This window comes from Grus americana, chromosome 16, assembly GCF_028858705.1.
Source record: "Grus americana isolate bGruAme1 chromosome 16, bGruAme1.mat, whole genome shotgun sequence".
Lineage (NCBI taxonomy): Eukaryota > Metazoa > Chordata > Aves > Gruiformes > Gruidae > Grus > Grus americana.
The window spans coordinates 15,823,913-15,846,174 of NC_072867.1; the positions used below are offsets into that span (position 1 = coordinate 15,823,913).

General features: G+C 58.3%; 1 protein-coding gene across 7 annotated transcripts; it reads right to left on the reverse strand.

Moving 5' to 3' along the window:
- Nucleotides 1–453: 453 nt before the first annotated feature.
- On the reverse strand, nucleotides 454–11,903 carry CMKLR1 (chemerin chemokine-like receptor 1). 7 transcript variants are annotated; one of them, XM_054844825.1, is made up of 3 exons: nucleotides 11,442–11,903; nucleotides 2,684–2,801; nucleotides 454–2,073 (listed from the first exon to the last, which is right to left on the reverse strand). In XM_054844825.1, exon 3 carries the CDS (start codon nucleotides 2,068–2,070, stop codon nucleotides 985–987), a length of 1,086 nt encoding a protein of 361 aa, XP_054700800.1. In that variant the 5' UTR covers nucleotides 2,071–2,073; nucleotides 2,684–2,801; nucleotides 11,442–11,903; the 3' UTR covers nucleotides 454–984. The 7 variants fall into 7 exon arrangements, with proteins under 7 accessions (XP_054700800.1, XP_054700802.1, XP_054700799.1 ...); XM_054844827.1 differs by lacking the exon at nucleotides 11,442–11,903 and adding an exon at nucleotides 10,537–10,946; XM_054844824.1 differs by lacking the exon at nucleotides 11,442–11,903 and adding an exon at nucleotides 9,446–9,909 and having other exon boundaries at nucleotides 454–2,138.
- Between the last annotated feature and the right edge of the window lie 10,359 nt (nucleotides 11,904–22,262).

Below are 22,262 nucleotides of genomic sequence, written 5' to 3' on the forward strand. Positions count from 1 at the left end.
TCACACCAGGGAACAGCCATCAAGGGAGCCAGTTCCCTGGTCCACCTGGATCCAGGAGGGGACAGCAGGTCCTCCCCCAGGACCGCACTCCCCAGCCCACGGACCTGCTCCCTGGTGCCACCCAGGCACTTTGCAAGGAGCCGCTGCGACTCACGGCCCCAAGCATCAAACCGCTCTGCAAAATGTTTCGTGTGAAACGTGCCCATCAAAGCGGGCTTTGTTCAAAAGACTCTTCAAATGAATCCTTCCCTCTTTTTTCTCCCAGTTTTCCATGTCGGTGACCCTGTGCACAAGCCCAGTCCCCACCCCGGCAGGTGGCCCTGGGTCTGGATCACTTAGAAGACACGCGAGATTTCCCCGTTCATCAAGGTTGGGATATTCAAGCCCCTCTTATGAAGACACTTCCCAGGGCATTTCCAGGTATAAAGTGTTCACAACACAGTTAAAACCATATTGTGCTGGTACCAATATACTTTAGGACTTTAACATGAGTAGCTATATGCATACACAGGACATAGGAAGAGAGTCACCAGTTTTGCCATAGCAGGTATCATCCATGGTGGGTGCCCACCCAGCCACCCATCTCAGGAGCCTGGCAACAGAGGTGCCTTCCCAGACACATCCTCCACCCAGTCTCTCCATAACGATGTCTCTGGAAATGGCAGGAATGCCCTCGTCAGGCCAGGCAATGCATAGATTAGACAGGAATGCCCTGAAGAGTTTTCTTAAACAGTTTGGTGCAATCACCTTTGCAATTGCAAAGAAAGACTAAGGATGGTTGTGTCTTCTCCACGTGCACAGAGCGATGGTCTCCAATGCCTGCCAGCCCCCAGGCAGCAAGACCAGTCAAAGAAAATGCTATAGGACAGCATTGGACCATGCTCGTCCCACACCAGGGGCCACCACAAGGGTGGCCACCATCATAGTGGTGGGCATGGGCAACACCAGAGGCATGTGGCCCTCCAGCAGGCATCCAGGTTGAGTTTAGAGGACTGTCGTCTCCTTCTCAGTCATTGAAGACATCTTGGAGAAGCTCCTGTGAACGATGCTGGAGTGGCCAGTCTCCTCACTGAGGGCGTTCACCAGTCTGGAAAGTATGGTGACCTTAAACTTCTTAAAGTCCTGGCCCATGAAGACGTAGAGGACGGGGTTCATGCAGCTGTTGGAGGCAGCGAGCGCTGTGGTTATGGGGATGCTGATCTCAAACACAGAGCGCGGGATCGCGTCAGGCTGTGTTTCCAGGAGGTTCAGCAGGTGGTAGGGACTCCAGCAAAGGAAGAAGGTGACTATAATGGTGACGATGATCTTGAAGGGCTTTTTGGACTTGGCAAGGCGGTTTCGACGCAAGTTGAAGACGATGGCGATGTAGCAGAAAGTGATGATGGTTATGGGAAGGATGTACCCGGCGAGGAACCTGGTGATGTTCACCGTTCGGTGCCTCATTAGTGCCAGGGCTTGGTAAGACTTATTCCTGGAGAGGGAAAAGTTGCTAAAACAAATCACGGAGTTGCGGGCTTGTGCCGTGTCTCGGAAGACAAGAGACGGGCAGCTCATAATGATGCCAACGGTCCAGATAATTAAGCAAACCAAATACGCTAGGTTGGTCGACCGATGGTTTTGAGACCAGACAGGAAAAACCACTGACACGTAGCGATCAAAGCTGATGGTGGTGAGCAGAAGGACGCTGGTGTACATGTTGAGGATGAGGAGGAAGGAGTTCAACTTGCACATGACTGTCCCAAAGATCCAGTTGTACCGCATGGCCGTGTAAGCAATGTTTATGGGCAGGAAGATGTTGAAGAGGAAGTCTGCGACGGCCAGATTAAGGAACCAGATGGCATTGACTGACTTCTTCATCTTCAGAGTTATGATTGCAATGACGAGGCCGTTGCCCAGGATGCCCAACACGCAGGACACCGTGTAGATGATGACGGAAAGGATCCTCGCAACATCCTTTGGGTCGTGGGATTGGTCTGTCCACACATTGCTGGTGTCCTCACTGGTGTAATCTGGGTAGTCACTGTAGTTATCGACATCGTCCAAGTAATAGGACAAATTGGAAAGCGCCATTATCTGTAAACAAACTACAGCCTGGTTAGTCCCAGGTTCTCCAGCCGGTGATGTTTCTCTGCGTGTTTCTGTTGAGCAAACACATGGTGTTAATCACAGCAAGCACAGCCTGTGGGAGGGACGCCGGCCCCCCAACATGCGCAGACACGAGAGGCTGTGGAGAGAAGGGATGGAGCACATGGGTACGGGCGATCATAGAATCATAGAATGGTCTGGGTTGGAAGGGAATCCCGTGGGGACCCCGCTGCTGGCCCTGGGGGAAGATGCTCCCTCCCGCAGCGCCTCACCGTGTTTCCACCCCCCGACCAAGAGACATCAGCTCCCCGAGCCACAGGACGTGATTCAGTCACTCGTCTCCACCAGGATGTGGCTGTAGCCTCATCCTGCAAAATATGTCTATTACCCGCCTACTTCCAGGGGAAAAACTAGGATGATGCTTATTAACAGCTCATTAACAGCTTTGAGACCTTCCAATCTGCAAAATATTACAGCTCTTCTCTTTTTTTCTCCCAAGCACCCAGCAAATTGGACTGAAAATCCAGCATGCAGTGGACCACATGCCCGACCGATGCCGGGCATCCGGCCGGGTGAAGCCGGTGTGACACGTTCTCACCTTGCCTCCCCGTGAGCACGGCTCCACGGCCGGACGCCTGTCGGGATGCGGGGAGAAGCAGCGGTTCAGCGTCCCACGGCACAAAGGCAGCTCCCTCCGCGCGGGTCTAGGGACGGAGCTGTAATATTAAAACCGAGATCAAAGAAAGGCCGTTCGCCCTCGGACGTGGGGTTAAGGGAGGAAACAGAGACTCAGCCGCCGCCGCAATTTAACCCTGTGCAGCCTCCCCGGCAGGTTGGTGCTGCCCCACACCTCGGGGGGGCTGTGCTGGCCTGGGGACCCCAGACCGCAGAGCTGGTGAAGTTGGGGTCCTGCTGTTGCAAGAACGTCCATCCTGGAGGATTACTTACAAACGACCCAACAACAGATGCCAGGTAAGACCGCCAGGTAAGAGTCAGGAACCGCCTCTTGCAACACACTGGGACGAGATTGCTCGGTGAGCCAACTCATGACGATATATGGAAAAAAGACTCAGAAGTTCATGAAAAAGGACACCAAAAGCGCCTCTTCAACAAACCGCTAGGGACCATCAGAGACATAAAGCGCACGCATAATTAAGATGCAAATATTATGAGTTCCGGGAAACATAATGAATATGTATGGTTTGGGGCAATATAACCCTCACTGGTTGTAGCTGGTGGCGTGCATGATAGGCATCCCTCATGCATCCGATGCCGCAATAAAGAATGCCTGCTCTTTAATACTACATTGGTGTTAAGGAGTTTTATTCCCGATTTCAGTGACACTGCCATGATCCCAGTAGTTTTTGGGATAACCCAGTACAGAAATCCTGTACCGTACGCTCGGTACAAGCATCCGACACGAGCCAGCCTCAGCAGGTTCATGCAAAGAACCCTACGATCAAGCCCACAGCAACGTTATTATAAATAATTAAAGCCATAAATATGCGCGAGGTGCCCGGACTCTCATACGGTTATTTCTCTGATTAAATCGGTGCCCCGCGTGTTTTAAAATGTTAATTGCGATAACTAACAGCACCGTTTACCATCATCAGAAGCCGGTCTCCACCAGCCACTTAGAGCCCTGAGTTAAATGGGTTCAACCACTCCCCTGTGAACAGTCACGGTGGGTTAAAGCCAAGAGCCACCAAAGGCAATTAGCAAAGCCCGAGCGAGCCGTGGTGGGCAGCAAGAGGGGTGAGATCTGTGCGAAAGCCAGCACGGGGCATCGCACCCGACCTCGGTCTTGCGGGAAAGACGTGGCTCTGCCCGTCCAGGCTGGACCCTCCTGTTTTTAGGGCGTTTCAGCTCAAAGGTCCCCCTGAGCATCACCCTCCCCGCCAGCCCTGCTTTGAAATCCCCGTGGTGTTTGTGCTGTAACTTATTGTTTCTCCCTGGGCTTTTCCTCCTGTTCCTTCCTGCGATTGCTGCTGCTTCCATCACTGCAAAACCCACGGCCAGGGGTTTAAATCACAGCCCCATCGCTTCCCCTCTTGCCGAGCTCCAGGAGACGATAAGCAGCCAGAATAAATAGGGTTTTAGTGCAAAGCTTGTGAATTAGTTTGAGCTGGAAGGAGGCCTTGCCCCGGCAAAACCTTGATCGTCGAAAGGATGAATTAAAGTTGATGATCCGGTGGAAGTAACAGTATCAGCAGAACTGGTGGTTATAGCGCTGACTATTAATGTCCCTGGGTAATGAGCCGTCCTGACCGCTGCCTTCACGGACCAGCGGTTTTCATGTCATCACCTTCCCAAAGGCAAAGCCGCAGAAAGGTGGGGGAGCCCAGAGCTCAGTGTCCATCCCATCCCATCCCATCCCATCCCATCGCATCGCATCCCATCCCATCGCATCGCATCCCATCCCATCCCATCGCATCGCATCCCATCGCATCCCATCCCATCCCATCGCATCACATCCCATCGCATGCCATCCCATGCCATCCCATCCCATGCCATCCCATGCCATCCCATGCCATCTCATCGCATCGCATCGCATCCCATCCCATCCCATCCCTTCCCATCCCATCCCATCACCCCCAGACCAGAGAACCCCAAAGCTCCTGGGACTTGCTCTGTCACCGGGGAGAACCCCCCCAGGAAATGCCCCCCCGCCTGCCATTTCCACCATGGTGTCGCCCGTGGGGTGAGCGAGGGACCCCCGGGGACAGACCGCTGCCCCTCACCACCACGAGGGCAGCCAGACCCCGCGTCCGCTGCAGCACCCATGGGTCCCCTGCCCGGGGTGGGCAGGAGGGATCCCTGCAGCTTTACAGGCTCCTCTTCCAATTGTGCCCATACATATATATTTAATGTAAAAAATCTCCTCTCTGTTATTATTTTTAATTGCTGAGCCCAGCAAGCGCGATGACATTCAGCTTGACATTTCAAAGCTGGATTTAATGGATTATTTATTTGAATTGTCTGTTTATTTTGCTCTAACCCCCCCCCCACTTCCTTTTTTTTCTATTTTGTTTTAACATTTGCCCTTCTCGAGGCAGACAGAAAAGGCACGTGATGGAAAAGAAACAACCCCCCACTCCCCCCCGAGACCTCTGCCAGGTTGGGCAGGGGGGTGCCCCTGGTCTCCACTCGGGATGAGGGGTCGAGGATGGCCGGAGAGCAGCAGGGCTCTGTTTCCCCGTGGGGTTTGGCAGATGATGGGTTTGTTTCCAGGGCTTGTGCAGAGCTTTCGCAAACCCCAAGGCAGCGGACAGGCAGCTGCCAAATCCACCGTGAACCTCCCGGGACAGCTCTGGGCACCGGGAGCTGGTGTCCAGACCCGTCGGCAAAGCATCCAGCGAATTCCCACCTGCCTCCCCAAAACCCTCCCAAAAATGGAGAGCCCGAGGGGCGGCTGCGTGAAACCTCCCCATTTCTCACTGAAAAAAAAAAAAAACCAAAGTTTGGAAAAAAAGCTACAAAACCATAAGCATGTTTCGACGCTCCTGTCTGGTTTGAAAATACCCGGCTTGAGCCAAAACTGCTTTGCTCTCCCTTCAGTCTATTCATCAATGTCCTCCTACCTCAACAAAAATGAGCACAGGATCTACCCAAAATAGCCTTTCGGTCCAGGCAGCCGCCGCCGGCCCCGTCATCCCGCAGCTGTATTTGTCTTGGTACCCAGGGAAGGCTGAGCCCAGCCCGTGGGCGCCGGGGTGGGATTCCCGACGGGCGGCTCGCGCATCAGCAGCATCACTGCGCTCACCGGGGGAGGATGAGGTCAGGGATGTTGTTCTTGGGAAGGCAACAGGAAACGGAGAGAACAGCAGAAAATGTTCAAATCCAGCTTTTCTGGGCGAAAGCTCTTCCGTGGCTGGCCCAGACGGGCGGGAGACGGATATGACCGGGGTTACGGGGAAACGGGGGGGAGCTCGGCCGGATCCGCACACCGGGGACACGGCCATGCCCAGGGAGGGCAGGGGATGCTCAGCCCCTCCCGGCAGCGGGTGCTGCCCGAGCTCTCAGCTGCCCGCACCAGGCATTTACAGAGACGGGCAGGCTGCCAGCACTGCCTGCTGCCTCCCCCAACGCCCGTGGGCAACGCTTTTACTGGAGGTACTGATACAGGTTGGGGGGGGGGGGGGAATCAAATAAAATCAAATAAAATCAAATACAATAAGCAGACCAGCTTTTGAGCACACAAGATCCTGCCTGAGCTGTCGAAGTGCATCGCGCTTTTACCCGCGTGATGCTGTGAAACGGGGCCGGGACCAGCGCGTGCCTGTGCGGGGTCCCCACGAGCGCTCCCCCAGCACTGGGGAAACCGGGGTGCCCTTGGGTCAGTGCTTGTTCTCCCACAGCACCCGCGGGTGCTAAGGGTGCAAGGGACACCCAGGGACAGGACAGACAAACACCCCTGGGAGGCAGGCGGATGAGCAGGGTGGGTTCTGCTCACCACTGCCGGCCCCTGTGCGCTGTGCCCCTGCCTGCACCCCTGCCTGCACCCCTGCCGCTGCTCCCAGGCAGCTGCTCTGCCTTTTTCTCATTTAAGCATTTCCCCCTCTCCTCCTCCCCAGCAGCAGTTTCCGAGGTCCCAAACCCAAACCCGCTTCCTCCGGCGCGCGTGGGAGGAACGCAGCCAGGCTGTCCCGGCACAGCCCCGCTCCGCCAGAGGTGGGAATCGCAGGCAGATGTTGGAGGGAAACACACGGTGGCTCATCCGAGGAGCTTTGGGAAGGGCACGGGGCGAAGCAGCATCTTGGTGTCCGCCTGGTCGAGCTCGAGTCCCACCCTGTGGGTCGGACCCTGAGCACAGCGAGCTCCTATTGCAGGAGCACACCCCAGGGAAGATGGATGCGTGCCCCACGCCGAGCTGGCACCTGAGGCCACCCCATCCAACCCGCCGGCACCCACATTTTTCCAGCCTGGGAGGGATGTCCCTCCCCGGGACCCAGCGTCCAGCCCCGCAGCAGCCGCTCCCAGACCTGTGTGGGGGATTGCCAGTGCTTGGGGGGGGGGGGGCAAGAAAACAAAAGGAATGGGTACCCAGCTCAAATTCACCCTTATTTTATCCAGCAATTGCCATGGCAACAGCTGCGGCACGGAGAGATGCTGCGCAGCATCCCTGTCCCCACGAGGATGCCGGGGGATGGAGCCCGGGGTGTAAATCAGCCCCCAGCCACGTGCCCATCAAAAGGGAGCTCAGACCACAAAACCCCGAGCGCTGGCCTGCCCAAAAGCTGCTCCCCGGCCACGGCCCCGCCGTGCCACCCGTCCCTGAACCCTCTGCCCAGCTCCGCCCGGCTGAGGAGGGGACGGGGCAGGGGACAGGGGGAGGCAGCAGCACGCTGAGCACCCGCAGCAGCCTGACACCAGGCACACGGGTTCGTGCCAGCGAGGATTTGGGTTGGCAGCTCCCCCAAGTCACCGGTGGCAAGGGACCCCGGAAGCAAAGCCATTCTTCACAGGGGAAACTGAGGCACCGCGCTCTGCCCAAGGCTGGCGGCAGGGAAGCCCGAGCCCTACCTGCATCCACGGCACTCGGACGCATCCCCGCTTCACCGCCGCGGAGCAGTCCTCACCTCCTCGCTCTGCCGGGACCCCCACGCCTGGGAGCCTTCGGCACCCCCGCCTGCTCCCCGCATACCGACTAAGGCTGCGTCTCCCGCCCGTGTGAACAGGAAAAAAAAAAAAAAAAAAAAAAAAAGGCATAGCTGGAAAAGGCAGCCTTAAAAGAGCTGCTGTGCCCAGGGTGGGACAGAATAACAGCGTGAGTCAGTGTTTGTCTGGGCAGAGCCGGCTGGGCTGCGCGGGTCGGGACGGGTCTCCACGAGCTGCCCCAGCCACGGCGCGGGGTCACCCCGATAGAAAGCACATGCCAATGCAGCCAGAAAGTGGCGTTTCACCTCAAAATACAGGTTGTGCAAGGCTCTTCCCAGGGCAAAACTCCTGCAGGAGCCCGGTAAGGGAACTCGTCCTTCCCTGGCACCAAGCGCCCGGGTTGTTAAGAGCCGCCCTGTTCGTAAGAGCCCAGCCCCAGCCCTTTGCTCCCCGACCTTGCCGTTCTTGCGAAGGGTTGAGCATGAGAGGGGAAGGTCTTGGGCGTTTGTACCTACTCGGGCAAAGATTTGCTTTAAAAAAGGGCAGTTTGTGTTTCTGTGCTGCTTAAAATGACTCGAGCTGCTTGCAAGATAATAAAAGTTCTTTCATCTCCTCTCCTCTCTCTTTTTTTTTCTTTTTTTCTTTTTTTTTCTTTTTTTTTTCTTTTTTTTTTTATATATAGGCTGCTATTAATTCTAGACTCTCCTGGCACTTTGCAGGCAATAAAAAGGCCAATAAAACTCCTTTTTTCTGAGCATCCTCCCCGCTGCATCGCACCAGCCCAGGCGGGAGGGCTAGGGCCCGGAACACGGTGATCCCAGGGGATTTGCATCCCCTTTAGGACCTCAGGATCTGCCTCAGCCCAGCGAGGATGTCCCTAAACACAGCCTGGGTTTTATCACGGCCGCTCGGGGACAAAGCCAGCGCACGTCTTGGGGACACGGCGTGCCACCTGCGGGGCCGCTCCGGCTGCTCTCAACCGCTCGGGATTTCGAGGGTACAAAGAGGAAGGAAACCAAAAAAAAAAAAAAAAAAAAAAAAAAAAGAAACTGCTCTGTCCCTCCTGCTGCCGGAGGGATGGACGTGACCGTCCCGAGGATGGGGGAAGGTCAGGGTTGGCAGAACTCAGCAAACCCCCCCCCTCCCCGCTGCAATGAGAAAGTCACCCTGAATCCGCAGGAGCATCCTCCAGCCCCCGGCTCGCAGCTGCGTGCCGCGCTCCCAGCTGCATGCTGATCAGCACAGCGAAGAAAAACCCCCTGTTCTCCCTGTCCCCACCGAGGTGATGCTGCCACACTATAAAGGACATTGCACTTCCCCCCGCCCCGTGTCCGCCATCCCCCAGCCTTCTCCAAAATTCACGCTCGGTTCCTCTCCGTGCAGCTTTCCCATGGGCAAAGCCACCACGGGGGCTCCCGTCATTGCAGGCTGTAAACTCCATCTCTAAAAGAGTTGGGGATTTTATGGAAAATTAGAAAAAAATAAGAGGTTTGGACAGTGGGCGACGGTGACCTCCGGGGTCCCAACGCGCACCGCGCGTTGGGACCCCGGAGGTCACCGTCGCCCGCCGTGCCAAACCCCCAAACCAACTTTATAATAACAGAGGAGCAAAAAACCTCAAGCAGTTGCAAATCCCTTCAGCAAAGTGATGATTTCCAGCCGGCTACAGCAAAACCCTCCCTCCCAAATACATCTTAAAAAAAAAAAAAAGAAAAAAAAAGAAAAATTACATATATTTATGTAGAAACCCAGAGGTATTTACCTGAGCTGGATAAATCCCCTGGGGTTTTGAGCGCAAGGAGGCTGGATTACACATCTCTGCTACTTCTACAACCTCATTAGGGCTTGCACACAAACGACCCCGAGGTCGCGTCGCTTCGGCATCCGAGTAGAAGGGTGCCATGGATATTGCTGAGCTTTCTCAGAAGGAATATTGCCGATGGGAGGACGAGAGGAAAAAAAAAAAAACCAAACCCAAATCTGCAGCCAGTGGCATAAACCAGCTGCCGGGCTCGGTGCGGAGGTGGGCAGTGCCTGGGAAGGGGGAAGCGGTGCTCAGTGGCAGGATGTGGGGACGCGGGTCCTTGGGTAGAGGCGCTTTCTTGCACGGTTCAGCTGGACACGGAGAGGGGACAGGGCAGCCGACTGCCCTCAGCTCTGCGTCCCATCCACCACGGCCCCTCCGCTGCCCGCAGCTGGCTCAGGAATCCCGTGGGATCCTCGGGCAGGGTTTGGGCATCCCTTGCCGGTGCCAAAAAAAAAAAAAAAAAGGCTGTGGTCTTGTTGGTCCCGGCGAGGGGCGAGCGCAGCCAAAGAGCCCCCTGTGATCCGTGATGGAGCATCTCCACCCCCGGCTGCTCCATGTCCCTGCTCCCCAGGACCGCCCCCCCCCCATCCCTGCCCCACCGCCTGGGATGCCCCTGGCCTTGGACACGCAGGAGAGGGGTAACCGAAATCCGCCCCTGGGGTGCATGGCGGAAGGGGAGCACATCCCCCCGCTCCGGCACGCTCGCCAGGTCCTGCCTGTCCCCAGCTGTTCATCCAGCTGGGCCCCATGTGCCGAGGTGGGTTTGGGTCCAGCGGCGAGTTCCCAGCGATGAATCAGCCCGTCCCGGTCCGCGCCGCGACCCCGAGCAGAGGGGCAGCAGCCAAGTGCCAGCCTGGCCTCCCGCCCGCGCCGGCGAGTAGGTGGCGATTGCCCGCGGCGTGCGCGGTGCGTCCGGCGATCCGGCACGGGCTGAGCCTGGACGGCCCCAAACCTCCACCCTGAGCCAGGGAAGCCCGTCCAGGGGGAGATACACACTAAAAATCCACGCACGTGCAGCGGCTGGACCAAAATCCGGCACCGCGCACCTGCGCCAGGAGCATCACGTTCGGTGGGAGCCAGCAGCGAGCCTGGGGCAGAGCCCCCACCCCTCGCCGTCACCGACATCGATGCGTTTTTCTGGCTCTCGGCTCCAGCCGTGCACAAGGGAGAAATCCCGATTTCCTCAGAGCCAGCGGCACCGCAACTGGAAAACTGCCACCCAACCGCGACCCGGGGCACAGCGGGCGATGCCCAGCGAGGAGCGATGCCTCTGGGGAGCCCGCGGCCACCGCCATGCCCTGTGCAGGTGGGGACATTAACCCCCATCATGCGTGGCCGAGCTCCCACAGGACCTGAAAAGGAGGAACCGGAGTCTGGGCCGACGTTCGTCTTTGCACAACGACGTGTTGCAACATCCCCCCCGCAGCTGAATCAGGAGGAAACTTGCTGATGCGCCTGGATCAGAGGGTCTGACCCGGAGAAAGGAGAAGAGACGCAAAAAGCCCAGGCGTCTGCACCACGCGCAGATGTGCCAACCCAGGTGGCTCGTGACTGGCACGCTGGTGTCCTGCTCCCAGGGGCTTGCGGGACCCCCGGGATGGGGCAGCGGCTGCACGGGGCGCGGGGTGCCGGCAGCAACGCAGAGCGTGCCATGCTGGTGGCATTCGTGGCACGCGGCAGGTCCCCAGCGGGATGCGAACCCTTTGCACGCCGATGCGCCCGGGCGAAGCAGTTCCCCCCCTTCCCCGCAGCGGCAGTAAATGCAGTTTACACCCAAAAGCAATAAAAAACCCTGTGAGAAACGTGGTCCTGGCTGGGGCGGGTTGCATGGGCTGGCTCTGCCCCATGGCTCTGCCAGCAGGACCCGTCCCGTCCTGCCCTCTCCCACAGCAACACACCCAGTCCCCCCCAGTATCCCCCTCTCGAGCCTTCCAGTGACCTTTCCAAATACCTCGTGCGGTGCCACGCTCTCCGCTGCTCCGTGCCGGGGAGGATGAGGTCGGGGTGCCAGCGTCACCCCGTGCCCGGTGAGGAAGAGGAGCTGCCCAGCGCAGCCCCAGTCCGAAGGCTCACCGGGAGCGAGCGGGCTCTCACCCCCGCGCGGACCCCGGCACAGTGCGGCTCCCCGCCGGTTTTAAGGGCGAGGGGAGGGGGAAGGAGCAGCGGCGGCATCCATCAACGGGCTTTTCTTGGCAGCACGATGCTCTGCGAGCAACAGCTGGGAGAGGGTGTGACGCCGGGAGCTGGGAACGCTGGCCCGGATCCTGTCGCGACCCAGCGCGAGGAAGCAACAAGCCGCTTCCCAAGGGGCCTCCTTTCCTGTCCCGTCCCCCCCGGCCGGGAGCACGCTGCCCTAACGAGGGCTAACGAAGCACAGAGGGCTCCGAGCGATGCCTGCCCTGGCCAGGGAGCCCAAGGGGAGGCAGGTGGCTGCCGGCCACCCCGCCGTGCTGTCCCCACGCTGGGTCACCCGCTGTCCTCCACCCCCCACCGCCCCCCCCCCACCGCCCCCAACTCCTTCCAAGACGTTGAGTCACTTCCCTTCGTGAAATCTGGCTCCCAAACGCCGCTGCTGCTGCTCGGGGGCTGGTTCCCTGATGGCTTTCATTACCACCAGGATGCAGCAGCTGCTTCCAGGCAGCACCCCCAGCCTGCGCAGCCCATGGGGGGCTCTGCGGTGGCAGCTCCATCACCCCCCCAGCCCCGTTAACACATGCAAAGGAAGTCTTTCGGGGGGCACCGGGGGGCTGTGAGAGGCACCGGGTTTCCCCGGGCAGGAGGGACGGGCAGGATGCAGGGATGGGGTTTGGGGGGAGCCTGGCCCCAAACAGGGAGGAGACCGGGAGGTTTTCCGGAGCAGCCCCCGGTTTGGGAGCGCTGAGCGGCGCAGCCCCCACCCACGCAGGGCAGGAGGTTCAGATAACCCCACGCTTGATGTGGCACCGAGAAAAATCCCTTCCCTCCCCGCGCAGCCCCCGCGCTTCTCAGCTGCGGCCACCCCAGCCCCGGCATTCAACCCAGCCGGGATAGGAGCCAGCGCAGGGTTTGGATCCCCACGGCAATACCCCCACCTTACCCCCCTCCTGCCGGCAGGATGTGGCCCAGGGAAGGAGCAGGATCCATCCATCCAGGACCCACCAGCACCGGCGCTGCCCTGGGTTTGCCACCAGCCAGTTCACCCACCTCCCTTTGGCCAAAGCGGCTGGGACATCGGGGACAGACAGCCCCTCACCCCAGCAGAAAGGATGTTCATCCATTAAAGGTAATTACTTAAGGCTAATTAATTATCCTTGGCTGTAAAGACAGCCTGCAAAGCATCCTGCAGACCAAGCCAGCCAGGGGAGAAAAATAACCACAAACGAATGCGCGCGTGGAGTTGAACGGCGCAATTGCAGACCAGCTCCTGGATGAGGCCCAAAGAGGTGCACAGCCCAAGCAGCGCCGGGCGGCACGCAGCCCGTGCGTGGGACAGGCAGTGTGGCAGGGGGCTCCCAAAAACCACCGCAGGGCACGGCGGGGCTGGGGACGCTCAGCCACAGATGCTCCAGCACGTGGCTTTGCTAAGGGCTGCTCTTCCCAGGACCAAGCTGGGGACACAGCACCCCTTGCACCGAGCCCGCACAGCGATGCTGTGCTGAGATGACAGACAGCCCGGCAGCACTGAGGGGTCCTGAGCCAAGACCCAGCACAGCCTCAGTTCCCCCAGCAAGGTTGAGTTTTGCAGACCCCACAGCACCGGGGCAGGAGCTGAGCGATGTGCCTGGGCAGGATCAGTCCATCCCCTTGCCACCGAGTCCTTTCCCAGGCACCTGCCGCTTCCACCGGGCGAGGCGGGACGCAGCATCCTGCTCACACGCGCTTAGCAAACCGGCGAAGTTAAAAACACGCTGACTTGGGATAAAATGTCACGTCCCCAGCGTTCGCCCTGCGGTTTCCCTCCGAGGCGCTCAGCATCACCTGCTCAGCAAACCGCTGCAAACAGCAATGGGCCACAGCAGGACAAACACCCCGTTCCCAGGGACGGCGGCCGTGCAGAAACGCCGCGGCGTTGCAGGAGCAGCCGTGGGGAACGTCGCATCCCTGGCAAGCGCACCGAGTGCCGCCCACACCGAGCAAAGCAGTTACGGCTCTAAATCCGGCGCTATCGGGAACCGGTTCATTTAGGTTTATTGTACCCCCCCGCCGAGGCAGGGTGAAAGCACCGAGCCCGGCAGGTCGGAGCCCGCCGGTACGGATGCTGGCCCTCCTCTCCTGCGCAGGCGGTGGGAACCTGCCTGAGTCATCCCGAAGCAGAGGTCACACTTAACGTGGAAGAAATTGCACGGAGCTTTTCGCTCTCCGGGGGAGCTTCCTCCGTCATTCAGCAGCGCTTTCCCCTCACCCTGGGCAGAGCCGTGGGGAAAAAACCCACACGAAATGGCTGGAAAGGGAGCGGGGTTCAGCTGCGAGGACGCGACACGGGGTTCCCGCTGCATTTCCCAGCCCCAAACCCTGCCCCGTTTCAGGGCTGGCTTTACCCCCGTGGATAAGCGTTGCTGCCTTTCCCACGGGCGGGCTGTGGGGAGCTCATCCCTCCTGCTCTCGGCTTCACGACCCGCTGCGGTGATGAGCTACGTATCCCGTTACCGCCTCGCGATCCGAGTGGAAACGAAAACTCGTTGCACAAATAAAAAGCCCACATACAGGATGTCAAATAGACTGCTCACTTTCCCCCGTTTCGCTGATTTGATACAACCATGGAAAAAACAGTCCCAACCTTGTGCAACTCGGGGCTTATAAATAGCAACGTGGCACGGGAACCCAGCGGGACTCCGCACGGCCACGTCTGCGCTGGGACGGTGCTGCCGAGACCCGCGGCAGTCTCGAGGCTGTAAACGGTGCTGCCGGTTGCAGGACATGCCGTGTCCCGCCACGTTCCACCGCCAGGACGGGCAGGACAGGGCCAGCCCGAGCAGGGCATCCCCGCACCGGTGCCAGGCTGCAAGGCTTGCACACAGAGCTGCTGTTTCAGCCCCAAACCACCCTCCCGGCACGTTCCCCACCTCCGTTTGACTCCAATTTTGCAGCATTTTCCCCCAGGCTGTGCCTCTCTCTGCAGAGCACTGCCAGGTACGCTGAGCTGTGCTCAGAGACACGAGTGGCACACACGGGAGAGCAATGCACACCCACAGGGCTGGGGTACGGCTCCAGCACCGCCCCTTCTCACCGCCCTGCGCCTGAAAAACACCCTTTGCAAAGCAGGGCCGACGCGGGAGGTTGGAGGTCCTGGCAGCAGGACCCTGCCCCACCAACACCACTTCCATCGGCTGCCACCCACCCGCTTCCATCCCCCCAAAACGGGCTGAGAAGCCGCCGCGGGGGCAGGATGACGGGTCACCCCTGGGGAGAGCGGCTGAGCCCCCCGGGATGGCGGGGGGTGATGGACGTGCCCGCGCTGGGCAATTTATCGGCGGTTTCTGATCTGTGCAGGAGCTGTCAAGGGCCACCGACAGCTCCAGGCGCAGGGATGAGGGACTGCCGGGCACGGGCACTTCGTTTTGTTTTCAAACGCCAGCGCAGGACATCCTTTCCGGCATTATCAAGTCACTTGTTTCTTGCCTTCGAGCCCCTGGGAGGTGACAGGCAGGACGTCACCCAGCCGGGGATTTACAAGAAGATGCAGCTCCAAGCATCAAATCCCAGCCGAGGTCCTGGGGGGGTTCCCAGGAAGCACCGGTGTTTGGGATGGTCGGATCCAGCAGCACTCCGGGATCCGTCTCTCTTCACCAGGAACCGCTTTCGGTCCCCAAGCCAGCAAGGAAAGTTTGGGATGAGCGGGATGCTGATTGCCCAGCAGGAACCATCAACCAGCCGCAGCCCTTTCCCACGGGACGCCCAGAGCCACGTGGGAGGGGGCGAGAGCAAGAGTTTCCTACATCTTTCCACCAAAAAAAAAAATTAAAAAAAAAAATATTTGGAGCAGTAAAACCCGAGGGGGAATAACAATTCCCTTTGCGAAGGGAGAGAGAGGGAGCAGCACCAGGCTCCGGCACACAGTGCTTCATCCCCCGGGGCTCGTTAGGGCGCGCAGTAAGATTCAGTGGGAATTCGAGGACATCGCGGCTGAGAGGAACCGTCTGGAGCATCCCAGGGCACCCTGCCCCGGGCTCCCTGCCTGCAGCCACAGGCAGCTCTTCCCCCACCCAGGGGTGCGGGTGACCCAGCCCCGGTCCCACCCGCTGCTCTCAGACATCTGCCAAGGAAGCAATTAGTCTGGTAACGAGCACGTCATCAAAACATGAGCCAGGCTCACCTCATCTGTCCCCTGGGGCAGAGCTAAGCCTTTGGTGTGGCCACGCTGAGCATCTGCACAGCTTTAGTCTGCATTTCTCTCTCCTGCAGCTTTAATTCATTACAAAACCATGGGACTGGGTTGGGTTTTGCTTTTTTCCCCCTCCCACGTACCCTGCAGGCACGCGATGACAGGGGCACGCGATGACAGGGGCACGCGATGACGGGGGCACGCGATGACGGGGCACGCGCTGGTGGCCCCGGCTGGCACGTCCACGGAGGCAGCACGGGCTCGTACCCCATCGCTCCCTGCAGAGCCCTGTTTGGGGGGACACACATCTCCCGCAGGCCAGAGATGGCTCCATCTACCACATCATGAAACCTTCCTTTGGCATCTGCTGCTGTCCCGTCTCTGCTGCTACCGCGGGCGCTGCTCTCCAGCCCCCACCACAGCGGCATGTCCAACAGCCCTTTGGAGAGGAGCTGGAAAACCAAACCAAGCTCCTGGGACTGGTATTTGGGGACCGTTCCGCTATTCCCAGGTTCAAACATGCAACAGGTTTCCCTGGGAGCCTCCCGGTCCCCTCCCGGTACTGGGATCCCACAGAGGTTCATCACCTGGAGCCCACGGTCCAGGATTAGGAATCTCCAGCAGAATCTGTCCCTCCTTTGGTCAGAGCCTGGAGGATGCTCTGGGCCCCCACTGCAGCCCCCAGGCTGACAGCCCAGCTCCAGCCGTTAGCTCAGGGGCTTTATGCAGAGCCAAAACCTTCAGCCCATGCAGGGCAGGTCTCTCCCACCCGCTTTCCAGTTCAGCATCTCCACGCTGCCCCCAGCTTGCAGGGAACCACAGCCCCTGCCACTGCATCCCCATCCAGGAGGGCACCAGCCCCCCCCAAAGCTGAGCGCCAACCTCCAGACTAACTTCATCCCAGGGCACCGCCAGCGCTGGAGGGAGCCTCGTTACTGCACTCGCAGGGTTCGTTAGCACTTGCCGGGGCCTTCCAGGGACATGAGAGGGTGAGTTACCCCCGGGGACAGGGGGAGGATTCGCCTTCAACCAGCCCAGCCTGGGAAGAATAAACTTATTTAGTGCATTTTAAATTTCACCCTCAGCCCCTGGCTTTTTAAGGGGGATCTCACTGAGAGGACACGTATCCAAAATCCATCACCCCAGCCCACGGCTTTCTCTGCCTTTCTCAAGGGTGGGGGGGGCTGCTCTGATGTCTTGTACAGGGGTTGAGCCTGCGTTGCGCGAGGTGAGATGAGTGAGAGCCTTCCTCCTCGCTCACCAGCCTCTGAGGTCTCTGGGTCTTCACGGAAGAATTTAAACTGAAAAGAGACTGAGGAGCTGGTGGAGGAGGAAAACAAGGGGGGGGTGCACAGTGCTCACCTCTTTAGGGTATGGGGCTAACAGGCGCCCGAGCACCCAGCGGTGCCCGTTCCCACAGGAGGATGCTGGCGGGGCTGGAGAGACACGTCTGATCCCCGTGGGGGGGTACGCTGGATCCGGCCGCGCCTGCGGATGGAGCAGCACAGGGAGAATTTGGGTCACACGTGTAGATGTTACACGTTATTGCTGAGCAGGGGCAACACAGGGACTGCAATGCTGGGTGGTCCCACGCTCTGCTCCCAGGGAGGTGCCTCTGCACCAGCATCCTCCTGGCACGGCAGCTTCATCCTCCTGGCACAGCATCTTCATCCTCCCAGCACAGCATCTTCATCCTCCCGGCACGGCAGCTTCATCCTCCTGGCACGGCAGCTTCATCCTCCTGGCACAGCATCTTCATCCTCCTGGCACGGCAGCTTCATCCTCCTGGCACGGCATCTTCATCCTCCCAGCACAGCATCTTCATCCTCCTGGCACGGCAGCTTCATCCTCTCGGCACAGCATCTTCATCCTCCTGGCACAGCATCTTCATCCTCCTGGCACAGCATCTTCATCCTCCTGGCACGGCAGCTTCATCCTCCTGGCACGGCAGCTTCATCCTCCCAGCACAGCATCTTCATCCTCCCGGCACGGCATCTTCATCCTCCCGGCACGGCAGCTTCATCCTCCCGGCACGGCAGCTTCATCCTCCCGGCACAGCATCTTCATCCTCCTGGCACGGCAGCTTCATCCTCCCGGCACGGCATCTTCATCCACCCCGGGACCCTGGAGCCACCACGCAGCCCGAAACCGTGCTGTGAGAGCGGGCATTTCTGTTTGCTCAGAGTGGCTGGAGAAATAAAATTCCTTTTATTCGCCTTCTCAAAATTATTTTTATTTCTCGTCGCAGGACGGCATTTCCCCAGAGGCTCTCGGGCTCGCTTCCTGCAAACCCAGCGCCTCTCAGCGACGCTCAGACACCTCCGATCTCCGAAATACCCTGATCCCCCCCAAAGAGACGGTCCCACCGCGGGACGGCTCATTGGAGCCCGTTTGCCATTTATCTTCTCCCTCATGCTTCTAATCTCTGGAAATGTAATGGCACGGCCGTAAGCTGCAGCAAGGACCCAACCGATTCACCCTCGATAAACCCCGGGCCGCGGGAGATGCTTCGGCCGAGGAAACTCGTGAGCTGGTGGGTTTTGGTGTGTTCCCGGGATGGGCAGCAGGACAGGAGATCTCCGTCGTGCCCGTCCGCAGGACGAGGTTTTGGGTTAAAAACATCTTAATGTGACACCTTTTTTTTTGCAGAGGTTCCTTCAACTCCCCCTGCGGGTTCCTTTTTTTTTTCTTTTTTTACAGCGTGAGCGCAATTAAGAAACTCCGTGATTAAAACCCCTCTCAGCAGAAAGAAAATCCCTGTGCCAGGGAACGGGTCTGGTTCTGGCTGGATTTCCTTAATAAAGGAGAAAATGAGGTTATTTGCTTTCCCACCAAGGAAAGAGAGGCAGCAGGCGCCGGCGGGTCCTGCGAGCCCTTCATCCCGGCTACGGCCGTACGGGTGCGGAGGGGACCACGAAACAAGGCCACCGAGTCAGGGATTAAAACGAGGATTTCAGCTTCTTTCTGCGAGTTACGTACCGGTTCCTACCGCCTCCATCCGTTAATTCAAATTCCCCGCAGGACGCTCTCCACGCGTTTTGTTGTACAAGATTAATGGTGAATACAGAATTACATTTTTCACCTTGGGACATCGCTATAAATCTGGGAAAAGCCCCAACGAGCACTTTCCCATAAATATTCTGAGACTGAGCGTAAGGCCAAACCCGTTGGGATTCACACTCACAAACAGGTTTCCCGGGGCCCTTCGCACGCAGCAAACTCCTCCGTGCTCTTCCCCTCTTGGAAGGTGGTTTGGAAACACGAAGGCCAGACAGTTGAATTTCCAAGCGCGGTGCTGCACCCTCGTTCCACGGTCTTTATCTGATTTTAAGGATTTTTATCCCCCAGCTGTTGGGCAGAGGCGGGAAGGAACGGCTCCACGGCTCGCTACGGGCAGAGCCAAGGGGCGCGTGGGGGATGCCGCGCGTGTCGGTGTGCTTTTATTATCCCTAAAACAGGGTTGTGGCCAGGCAGCTTTGACATCAGCACAGGTCTTCCCCGCTCTGCACCCCCACTTTACCCCAAACTGCTAATTTTGTCAGAACCGAGTGTTTTCTCCGGGCGCGGCGTCACCCTGAAACCCTTTCCCGTGGAAAATGTACCATTTGTCTCTTTTGCTCTGACTCAGAGTGGATTTTTTTTTAATGATGTGACATCTTCTGTGGGAAACCACATCAGGCCAGGTCTGCTTGCGATTGCATCTCAGAAATAAAAAAAAACCCAAAAACCAAACACCAGCTCTGGGTTTGGAAAACAGGAAGACTTGGGCATTTGTGATGGTGCAAAGGTGGGTGGGAGGATGCGGCTCGGTGTCAGCATCCCTGCCCTCTCCTGCGGTCCCCGCTCTCTTCATTTGGTGACACAGTGACCCCCCCCCAACCCCTGCCCCCTGATTTAGGATGGGGGGGGGGGTAACCGCAGCCCTGCCGGGGCTCCGGGTTTGGATGCTGAGCATCCCACCGGGGAGAAGGACGATGCTGACAGCGCGCTCATGGTCTGTGTTGGCTACGAAACCGCTCGGGCTCCATACAGGCTCCTCACTCGTGCTGCACTTCAGCATCGCCCTAAAAATCCGCAGGTTGTGCTTCTCCCTGTGCAGGGAGCGCAGCAGCCGGTACAGGCAGAGGCGAGTATTCCCGCGGCCTCCTGGCGAAAACATGGATGTGGCACGGCCGATAAACCCCTCGGGAAATACCCAATTACTGAAGTCACCAGCTGGATTTGTCTTAGAAACAGTAAAGGGTTTCAACTGCACAAACATCAATAATAAACCCCCTTTATTCTTTATGACTTTCTAAAATATAAATTCAGCTTTCCTTGCAATTAATTTCTGGGCAACCACTGCTCCAGGGAGCAAGGTTTTGCAGAGACAAGTGTTTCAGCAGTTGGCTGACGCTCTCCGACTTTGCCGACGGCCTCATCCTGCTTCCCATTGCCGGCAGCCGGCGGGGACGGCCGCAGGGGCTGCCGGGCACCGGGCTGGGAAGCGGCACGGCCGCTGCTCCATTGCGGGAAGGCTCAGCACCCCTGCCAGGTCCCCGCCGCTCCGGCTGCCGGCTCTGAGCATCCGATGCCATTTTCGGTCTCGTTTTGGCCGGGGGAGGTGGCCTTGGTGCAGGTCCCTGGGGCTGCGCTCCCCCCGCTCTGTTAAAAATTCCTGAGCCTGTGCCAGCGGTGGGACTATTTCTGGAGCGGTGAGAGTCGCTCGGCGGTGCCGGCGGAGTCGCGGGGATACCTGCGCCCTCGCTGGGGTCCCCCCGCAGCTTCTTCCCACGGCTGGATGCGGCTGGAGCATCCTGATGTCCCGAGCTCAGCCCCGCGCTGGATGCAATCCTCCCCCGGGACTGGCACGACAGACAGAGGCTTGCTCCTAAAATGTACCTGTTATCTGAAAATTATTTTAAAAAAATAAATAAATGTTGGGGTTTATCGAAAGGGATTAATTAGTGCTGTTGAGGGAAGCCAGATCCAGAATTTGCCTTGGAAAGAAAACAAATCAGAGCCCAAAAGGGAGCGCAGGGAAGGAAAGCCGTGCCGCAGAGCTGCACGCAAATGTTCCGTGTCACATTATACAGAATTAATGCTTCGGCTTGTTTGTGCAGATGAAAAGGCTTTAACCTAAAGAATCAATTAAGTTTCCTCGCAGACAACCTAATCTAACCCGGGGGGGACTTTGGGGGGAGCGGAGCCCCTCGCCTCTCCCGATGGCAGCCGTAAATCCCTGCCTCGTTACAGCTCTCATCGCCAACGCTCCGGGAGCCGTTTGCTGCAGCTCCAGCCAGGTGCGGAGTCGACTCCATCCAGGTGGAAACTGCAGCCTAGAAATAAAACCCGACATCTATTGCTAAGGAGATTTAGGGCGAGGAAGAGGAAACGTGCGGCCAGCGTCACCGTTGCTGGCTCTGGCCATCGACGTCCACGTCTGGTTGGAGCATTTCGGCATTGCCTGTCCGTCTGTCCAGACGCCTCCCACGTTGTCCGTCCCTCTAGACCGCTCTGAACCCTCTTGGATTCCCCCAATGTCCATCCATGCATCCATCCTGACCGCTTCAAGCCTGATCCAAATCAGGGTGGGCAAATGTGAATTTTGGAGGGTGAAAGAAGGTGTAAAGCGGGGTGTAAAGCACACCCACCCCTGCCCACCGCCGCGGACAACCTGCGCTCTCACCGGCAGCCGCCAGGCTAAATACGCATCACGCCTGTGCCATGTAACGTCCGCGCCCGCAAGGAGACGTCACACGGAACATCCGTTAAGTGAACAACTTGCTGAGATACTGGAGAGTTTACTGATGAGCTAACGGACGTGCCAGTTCAGAGCTACGCTGGTGACACGCTGGTGACACACTGGTGACACGCTGGGGACACACTGGGGACACGCTGGGGACACGCTGGGGACACGCAGGGTGCACCAGCCCTCGCTGGAAGGAGCTCAGCATCGTTTCATCCAACCCCACGAGTGATTTCGCTCCGTGCAAGAGACTGATACGAAGGCGAAAGAACCCAGCTTTGACTTTCATAGAAGCAAAAAAAAAAAAAAACCAACCCTCTCTGCTAATTTTATCTCTGAGGCAGGCTATTATTAATGTGTCATTATTCTTCAGAAAATTTTGATCCTGCCCGGCCCAAGACACATAAAGTCTCTATAAACCCCCACGTGTGATTTACGGCTTGGCATCGGGGGACCGGAGCGAAGTAATTCAGTCCTGTCACTTTTTGATCCTATTGAACGGCGTGCCGCAATTAATGTTTACCCGCCGGGAGACCTCCAGTCAGAGTGGCATCTGCCAGGTAGGGAAATCACCATTTTCATTTGACGGAGACGAATTATGGCACACACATCCCCCGGCAGAGCAGGAAACCCCCCCCCGGCACCGGCGAGGACCAAGTCTGGGAGCCCCCGGCAGCGATGCCGGCAGCACCTTCCACAGCCCCCGCCCCAGGGAAATGCCATTTTCCAGGCTTTTCTCCCCA